Raw genomic sequence first — 9,442 nt, 5'->3', positions numbered from 1 at the left:
GGTATCTTTCAAACAAATGGGATAATGATCCTCCCCTCAACCACTTACTCTTTATAAGTAACGAGTAACGACCCCTTTCATGTTTGCAGCAGATGAAGTTGAAACTTGAAATCTTATTTGGGGGGTTAGTCGTCTTTAGATCAAGAAGGGCAAGTACTATATGTTGGATCACTTTCCTAAATTACCATTGCTAGCTGAATGCAAGTACCACTCAAATTTTCAGCTGTCTCATAAAAGTTTGTAAACCCAGAAGCTTCAAACTCAGGTGGTGGTGGGCGGTGATGGGAATTCAGTGAATGTCCAACACAAAACTGAGCCAAACCTTTAAAGTTAATGGCCATAGAAGAAAAGAATCTACATCTTTTCAGTGACACACCACAAAAACATTCAAGCCTGTGACCTTTTTTTGTCCACCCAACTACGACTGAAAAAGATTTTACTGCTGTGTCACCTAGGTGAAGAGCCACAGCTACATTAAGCTTCAGTATCTGTGTGGAATTTTGAGGTTCGCTGCTGAAAACGCTCAACATTATGTGCTTGTGCTTTACATCTTGCACCCATTCTCGTCATGCTCCATAACTGAAGTCTGGTTAATGAAACGAAAACAATGGCGTTTTATGTCAAATTGTGGTTATAGTCCCTCTAATTTGTTTGAATTTAACATTTAACATAATTCAATCCCTCTTCTTTAATTAATCTACATAGTTCACACGCTTAATTATTTTTTATTAAAAGTGTTAAAGTCGATTTTTTTAACTTAAAATAATCATTTCTATTATGTCAAAATAGATTTCTTTTAGACTTATTTTATATCAATATTTTTATCCAAATAATTAAGGTTGGACCAGCTAATATCATTTTGGAATAGTAGATTACAAAAATTAGATCCAAAATATGAGCATAGTAGAAGGATCAAAAGTGAAATAAGACCATTAGTATTTAAATATAGAATTTAATGTCTCTACATTTTAATTTTCCAACATATTTGTTAGATTCTTTTTTGTGCTAAAAACGTGTTTAAGAAAAAGTAAATAATGCAAAATTAAAATATAAAATTAAATCTCTAACTAAAAATAACTTAAAAGTAAAGGTCAAAAAGAAACCTGGCAGAAATTATTTAGCGAAGATATTTGAATCTTAAAAGAAAATATTTAGAAATAAATAAATAGCACCAAACTAACCCTTTAAACATACAAAATTCAAAATAATTTCTCAAGCACAATTTGAAGCTTCCAACATTTCGTCCAATATACAGTTCCATACATACGACAACTACACAAAAATTTATAATTTAAGACTAGATATTAGTGAGGCGCTCCAGAAAGGAACAACCTTCCAAAAACTGGCGTATGCCGCTTTGGGCGGCTAGCACACGGTATCCTTTAGTAAAAGGCGAAAGAATAGTTCGCTCTGTGCTCACCGCACGGCTCCGTGATTTTAGCCTTCTCCTGCGCTTTTATTTATATTAATCTGTTGGGCGCTGCTTTATGTTTCTTACTGATGTGGGAGTTATCTCAAGCTTCTAAGGTTCTTCTGCCAATTCACACACTTCACCACCTCATTTCCCCTTATTTTTCATGCGTTAATCTTCATAAAACACAGTACCCTCTAAACTCTACACAATGAATTTCTCCCTCGTTGAAGTATTTCTTCCCGAAATTATCATTTCCATGGCCGAATTTATATAATGAAAATGGTTTTCAAAAACCTTGTTTGCCTCTTCGTTCAAAGCAACATAATAACAGGAACCATTTGAGTTCAAAACAGTTTCAAGAGACATCTAAAATATGAAATCAATTAAACAATACATCAGCTGACAGAGTCTTGGACTGTAGGCGATGCCTTGATTAACTCCAGACCCTGAAACAAAAAACAGACCAGTGCCATGAAACCTGTGTTTCTTACAGCAACTTATAAACAAATGGGATCATGCTGCTCCTCTCATTAATGCCCTACATTAACCACATTCTCTTTATAAATAACAAACCCTTTCACGTAGCCACCCTCTTTTGCACCAGATGAAGTTGAGAGCTTACTTGAAGGGGGATTACAAATGTTGCAGGGTCGTTCATGTCATTAGAGCAAGAAGGGCAACTACGTGCCGGATCACTTTCATAATAAAATCGACAAATGTCTCTACGAGCATTTAAACACCAGTATAATACGTGTTGCCAATGATTGTATTTGTATGCCTGAAGATTTAGATATTTCAACAATGTATCCTTGTTTATTGCTGGCTGAATGCAAGCATCACTCAAATTTTCAGCTCTCATAAAGCTTTGCAAGCCATTCAACCATGTCTTTTAATGCAAGCCAACCTTATAATAGTAGCTTTGGCATACAGAACCCTCCTCCCTTTAGCATCTACTAGAAGCTTAAAATTCATGGTGGTGGTGGTGGCGGTGGTGGATGCCACGAATACAGTAGCCAACGGGAATTCCATTGAATACCCAACCCTGTTAGTGCTTGCTTGAATAAAGGGCTTTTTAAGCACGGGTCATCCTACAAGGGCATTTGAAAGGACCAAATGAACATTCACTAAAGAGAACTCTTACTTTCAAGTAGTTTATCTATACTTGAGAGATTATGTGTTTCTTGATCCATAAAAACTTGAACATGTTCAATTCTTGAACCGATGGGCAAATTTCAAGCCCATAAAATGGCAGAACAATATATCATATATAAGCAAAACAAAGAAAGAGAGAGATAAGCTCTGAATCCAGAATTTGCATTTAGAGAAAAATTACTGTTAAAACCTGCCTATGCAGAAAGTAGTGAATTGAACAGTTTGCGCAAACTGGAAGACATAAAGTAGCCCAAAAGATGGGAAATTACAGGCTATCTATTTTGTCTGGAACAAATGATTCTACCAACACTTAATATACAATAACAGTCTGTGAAACAAATGACTAACAGTTACGGCTGTGTTAACGATGCTGTACAACCAGGCTGAATTGCCACAGGATCCTTCCAAAGAGCTGTTACCTGCAAACAATCAAAAACATTTCAATCTATAGATTCAAAATGATGAGGTAAACATGGTAGCGTAAATTTGCCTAGATTTTTCAATATTGGAAAGAGAAAGTAAATCTTTTGACCATCCTACTTGGACATTACTACAGTGAAAAATATGCAATTGCAAGTTTTTCCCAATACAAACTGAGCCAAAACCATTAAAGTGACGGTGGTCAAAAAGGTGAATGGCCATAGATGGCAAGAATCTACGTTTTTCAGTGTGTACCACAAAAACATTCAAGCCTGTGACCTTGTCCACCTAACTATGACTGAAAAAGAATTTACTGCTAGGTCATCAAGGTCCACAGCCACAGCTGCATTAAGCTTCAGCGTACACTTGTAACTCTAAACTTCACAGCTGAAAATGCTCAATATCACATGCTTGTGCTTTTTACATACATGGAGAATTTTTTAACATTTTTAATCACTCCATTCCACACCTCTAAAGAATAGCTTCATAGACAACATATTCTGATTGACATTTTAAACTCATTCTCCTCATGTACTAACTATATAACTGAAGTCTAGTTAATAAAGTAAAAAAAACCAACCTGGAAGTGAACTTTTACAACGAATATGAAAAGATATATGCAAAAGTCTAGCACAGCCAATCAAAATAGTTGCGCATAGGTCTATTTCATGCTTTCATACTGACAATGGAGTGGTGCAAAATTTAGCTCCCGAGTAAACACTGAAAATGATGGGAATGAAATCCTGTGGTAGTCTAATTTGATATTCTATCACAAGAAACTACCCCTCTAATGATCAATTGAGGCCTAGAAAACCATAAGAATATCAATGTTGCAGAATATCTGCAAAAAATTTAACCTAGTTGAAACATTACATGGAGTATCTTAAAATCCTTGCATACAGCTGATGCTGGAAGGAGCATAAGCTTACCATACCAATCTGCATAAAAGCTGCCAAACCAAAACTATATTGCACAGATATAGCAGAATTTTTTTCTGAAACTACATACAGCAAGTAAGATATTATAGAAGAAAAGGTTAAGTACCACATTGGTTTTGCCATGGGAACTAGGCTTGATGCCTGAAATTCCAGAGCAAAATTAAGCCATTTGAAGAAACGGGAAGATGATTTATAAAATCTATTGGCTTGTAGGTTTCTCCTTAATTGCAGCAGAGCTAAAATGTCCTCAGCAACTCAAGAAATTCTGTTGGTTCTTCTTCTTCTTTGACAATCTGTTGATAATCAATGTACAAAAAATAGAAAGTTAGAAAGTAGTACAGATTATTTGTTTCTTTTCTATGGGCTGAATGCATAACAAAATCAAACAGAATGTGACGCAAAAAGAGTTCAGTGACAAATCGTATATATTTCTCCTATTAGTAAACAGGCTTTCTACATCTACAAAAGCATCAAACTCAAAGACAATAAGAGGGATCCAAACTTGATTTGACCCTGGCATAAACATAACTATATCCTTTGATTTAAATAGCAAATCAATTACCCTCATAAATATTTATAACATTAACCCATACCTTCACAAGGGTGTCCTCTGGCAGACCCACTTGAGTTAGAACATCATAACCAACTTGGTTCCAGTCAACATCATCTCTATCCCTTAGCACCTGGCTGCTATCTAACTGAATCAAGTTTTTTTCATGATGATAAAACTTCCCTATCCAAAAATACAGAATCCTATCTTCATTTTTGCCTACAGCTGTAGCTGGAGAAAAAATTGCAAAAGCAGATTTTGAATCTAGATCACTTCTATTAAATTTTGTCATCTTGTCTATACTGGGCCAGCGCCATACTAAAGGTTGAATTACACCAGGACATGCTGGAAAACTTTCCTCCATTCTATTTGGAACAGCAGAAACAAAACCATCCTGGGGAGAATGAATTTTTTGAGGTTCATATGTACTAACAAAAGTAGATCTCCTATCATCTGGATCAATATTAGCTATTCTACATGGAGATATCTTCAAATTGGAGCCTTCAATCACAACATCCTCTCCATTTCCCACACCATGCTTGGAATCAAAGACAATTTCAATATCAGACTCACAAGATGAACTAGTATTGTCATTTCTCCTGTCCCTGACTTGCTTGACAAGAAAAGATGACCGATCACTTGCTTCTCGTACATTATCACTTGGCACTGGAAGCCTGAGAGACTTTGACAAACTGCCTCGCCTTTCTGCAAGGGATGTTGAAACCTTTTTTAGGGGCGAAGATGCAGCCTGAGGTTGAAAAGTGAGACTGACACTGACAAACCCTGAGCTATTAGACGTGGGGTGTGAAGAAGTTTGTGATGAAACATAAGACAATTCGGAAAAACCATGCAAAGGTGATGAAACTTGAGAAGAATTTGAAACAGCTGAAGGTGAATCCAGAGAGGACTCTGAAAAGTAGGTTGAACAACTACTGGAATCAGGAGAGGGATACAGAGGGGAGGAAGACGAAGAGGATGATGTTGATGATGGTGATGATGAACGAACTATCATCATGGAATCTGAATACATCCTGGAGAGCAATATCTTTGGTGCAGAGACAAAGTCCTTCATTATGCCAGAGGCAAACTTACATCTAAGCATGCTCCAACTGCTTTCTCTGGCAGGAAGGCGGGTTTCATGTTCATTCTCCGATGAAGCAAATGGAGGAACAATACCTCCCTTTATAGCCTTCTCGAAAACCTCAAAATCAACATTATAAGAATCCACTTTCCTCTTACCAGGGCAAATCTTAACTGCTGACTCCCCCACCCCAACTATATTTCCAGATTTGTCCATCGAAGGTAAATTATTTGAAAAGGCGTTCCAAAAATCCCTTGGTTCTTCTCCTTCCTTTATCATCATTAAAGGCCCCTGCACTTTCTCATACCGAACAATCTGACATACAGCTCCTCGTGCATCCCTTTCCATTATAGATTCACAGTTTTTACCAATCCAAATATATACTGCAGAAGGTATCTGAACAATAAATGCACCTCTAGAATCCAGTACAGAAGGGGATGGATCATTCAGCATTTTAGGGACTAGATGCAAAGGATCATAAGGCGAATGAGGCGCAATTCTATACATCCTCAGTAAGGAACTAGGGCTCAACGGGAAAGCATGAACCCTTTTTTGACACTGTAACAACTGGCAAGCAAAACCCATATTTGGATCTGCAATTCCTCTTGCAGCCTTCACATACTGAAAGGCATCGTCAAAACTCTGTCCCTCTCTCCACATAAGATACGCTATCACCAGTGATGTGGACCTTGATACCCCCTGGCAACAATGAACAAAAACTCTTCCACTCTGTTCCCTAACATGCTCAAAATAATCAAAAACATCATAAAGTATGCTAGTAATATCCTCGGATGGACTATCTTGCAACCACAGAGTTCTGTAAACAAAGTCGGCCTTGAAATACTCAGGACAAACAAATCCCACACAGTTCAAAACATGAGTAATCCCATTCTGTTTTAGTATTTCCCTATCCTTTGCAACGGCATCTCCACCAAGATAAATATGTTCAGCCACTTTTGAGCATTCTTTATCAAAGAAAGCAATCTTTTCCCTTTTCATAAGCCCGCCATTCTTATCATTACTCCACTGAATCGATGATAAGTCAAGCTTCAACCTCTCACCACTCTTGTTCCCACTCGGTGTGGGTGGCTGTGGCCACTCACCAAGATCATCAGAACCAGCCTTCGGCCACTCATCCAAACTTCTCCGTGCAATCGACAACGGCTGCAGAGGTGGCAAACACAACCTGGCCTTAGAATTCTGTTGCGAACGTGGGGTTAAGGGAGGAGGAGGATACCGACGAGCTTGTCCATCATTAGTACCATTGTTAACATTAGTATCTGCTCCTATATCTTTATCAGTTTCAGGAATTTGAAGACTGGTTCTGGACGAGGACCACGAAGCCGAACGCCAAAACATTTTCCGAGAGCCAGAAAGTTGACATGATGGAGCCCTAGGAGTAGGATTAACAGGAGCATCCTCTTTGCCCACCATTCCCACTTCACAATATCACCTTAGCTAAACTTGAAAAATAAACACAAAGAACCAACTAAACCCTACTACCTATTCACCATGATTCCAACATTACAAATACCTTCATAAAATCATAAAACAAATATAACCAAAATCTAAAAACCTAACAAAAACTCTAACTTCCCACTAGTTTCAACGTTTTCACCATACCTATTTTCAATACCCTCACTTGAAGTCTTCAGACAAAACCTAGAACCATTAAAAAAAGATACAAGTTGGGAAAGAAAAACCGCACTTGAAATTACGAGTGGACATGATAAAATCGAAAACCCATGTCAGATCAGCCATGAGGAACAAGTCACTGCAAATACAAAAATTAAAGAATAAAACAACTTCCCATCTTATAAAGAACAAAATTCAATAAAAAAACACAGGTAAATAGGGGGGGGGGGGGAAGTAAACCCAGAGTTCCAATTCAAAGCAAATTAACAACAATGAAACAAAAAAACGGTAAACCCAATTTGTAAATCTATCTAAGCAACTTCAGAATAACATAAAATTTAAAATATACATACACGTAGAAAAAAGCCTTAAGAGAATAGAGAAAAATAAATAAAAAAGAGCGAGATTGGGGCTTACAGGGAAAGGAAAGGAAGAGAAAGAAGCCATGGGAAGAGTGAAACTGAAGAGGGAGAGAAAGAGAGAGAGAGAAAAAGAGGGGGAAAATAAAGTAAAAAATAAAAACGAATAAAAAGAAGGGGAAATGAAAGGAGGGGTCAGGAAGTGCGGTATATGTTTACCAGTCTTTTTCAATAATTTCCCTTTTATTTTTTTATTTCTATTTTATCAGAAAAAACAAGGTCAAATACTCCTTTCTTAAAAGGTCCTTGTTCTATGAGTTTTTTTTTTTTTATAAAGAGAATGATTAAATCATTAACTTAAATTATTTATGGATAAGTCACTCCGAAATAATTATCATATAGTGATTATAGGGCTTCATTCCATGAAAAACTACCTACCCACTAGTCTTGATAATGCCATTAATGCTAACCATCAATTATCTTATTATCCTCTCTAAAAGTATGAATAACTTTAACCATCCAAGGAAGTTACAACATGTTCTTAATATTACGTGCCAGAGTTGAGTAATGTTGATTAGTTGCATTTTCTTGAATAGCTTCTATACTATCCAACTTGAGAATTATTTGTTTCAACCCAAGGTTCCAAGCAAGTTGAAGACCTTTCAGAGCTCCCCAAAGTTTAACATCGATAACTGAACAGTTACCAATATTCCTTGAGAAACCAGAAATCCACGTCTTATGCTGATCGCTGATCAGACCACCTGCAGCAGCATTCCCGAACACTTTGCAGACTGCACCATCAGTATTCACTTTATGTCACTCATCATCCGGTGGAATTCATCTGATCAACTTACAAGATTTAGTTTTTGAATGCCTTGAGGCCCCCATCAATCCAAAGTTTGAACAGAGATAACTTAGCCTCATATGGTAACTCATTTCCAAAACATTTTCATTCTCAATAAAGTCTGCATTAAACACATAATTGTTCCTGCCAGCAAATAATACCAAAAAGGGCCTGCCATTTAGAAGGATCGCATGCAAAATGATTAAAACCAGATATATTAATTTCTAACCAACTTCCAAAACTGATAGAGAAGAATATCCACAAATATACATCTTGCATATGGGGTAAGATTTCTTCTCATTCGATTGTCATTGGTCAGGACTTTATTCACTTTATGTCACTCATTATCCGGTGGAATCCATCTGATCAACTTACAAGTTTTAGCTTTTGAATGCCTTAAGGCCCCCATTGATCCAAAGTTTGAATATAGATAACTTTCCCTCATACGGTAACTCTTTTCTAAAACACTTTCATTCTTAATAAAGTCTGCATTAAACACATAATTGTTCCTCCTTATCCAAAGCTGCCAGCAAATAATACAAAAAAGGGCCTCCCATTCAGAAGGATAGCATGCAAAATGATTAGAACCAAATATATTAATTTCCAACGAACTTCCATAACTAATAAAGAAGAACATCCACAAATCATACAATCTTGCGTCCGAGGTAAGATTTCTTCTCATTTGATTGTCATTGGTCAGGACTTTATTTACTATAATTTATCATTTTTAGTTTGATTCATTTATCATTTTTAGTTTGATTTGATTATATGTACAGTTATTGTATTTTTCATATATTTAAAATTTATTCTCTATACTTTTTTTATGGAACTTCAAGATATCTTTATCTAATTTAAAATTTAAAACTTAATTGACGATAACTTTAGTTTACTATTATTAAATTTGAATACGTTATTAATTGAAGATTAATTTTAAATTACATCTTTAAATATTAAATATAAACTATTCAAATTTAAAGAAAATTCATTATCGATATTATCGATTGGACGTTAATTACAAATTCAAAATAAAGAGAGTAAACTTCAAATTT

At 36.1% G+C, this 9,442-nt stretch overlaps 1 protein-coding gene and 1 non-coding gene across 2 annotated transcripts; both read right to left on the bottom strand.

Moving 5' to 3' along the window:
• Positions 1-1,312: 1,312 nt before the first annotated feature.
• Positions 1,313-1,429, bottom strand: LOC128034272 (U5 spliceosomal RNA). Its single transcript, XR_008190402.1, has one exon. It is a non-coding gene; the product is annotated as a U5 spliceosomal RNA (small nuclear RNA).
• Positions 1,430-2,707: 1,278 nt separating this feature from the next.
• LOC105776905 (protein-tyrosine-phosphatase MKP1) lies at positions 2,708-7,744 on the bottom strand. The gene is made up of 4 exons (XM_012599858.2): positions 7,608-7,744; positions 4,518-7,329; positions 4,031-4,217; positions 2,708-2,985 (listed from the first exon to the last, which is right to left on the bottom strand). The coding sequence occupies exons 2-3, from the start codon at positions 6,987-6,989 to the stop codon at positions 4,161-4,163; spliced, it is 2,529 nt and encodes an 842-aa protein (XP_012455312.1). The 5' UTR covers positions 6,990-7,329; positions 7,608-7,744; the 3' UTR covers positions 2,708-2,985; positions 4,031-4,160.
• Positions 7,745-9,442: the final 1,698 nt, after the last annotated feature.

The sequence above is a fragment of the Gossypium raimondii genome, chromosome 10 (genome assembly GCF_025698545.1).
Source record: "Gossypium raimondii isolate GPD5lz chromosome 10, ASM2569854v1, whole genome shotgun sequence".
In the NCBI taxonomy this organism is placed as follows: domain Eukaryota; kingdom Viridiplantae; phylum Streptophyta; class Magnoliopsida; order Malvales; family Malvaceae; genus Gossypium; species Gossypium raimondii.
The sequence above is the reverse complement of the archived record's forward strand: the minus strand, read 5'-3'. Positions and strand labels throughout refer to the sequence as shown.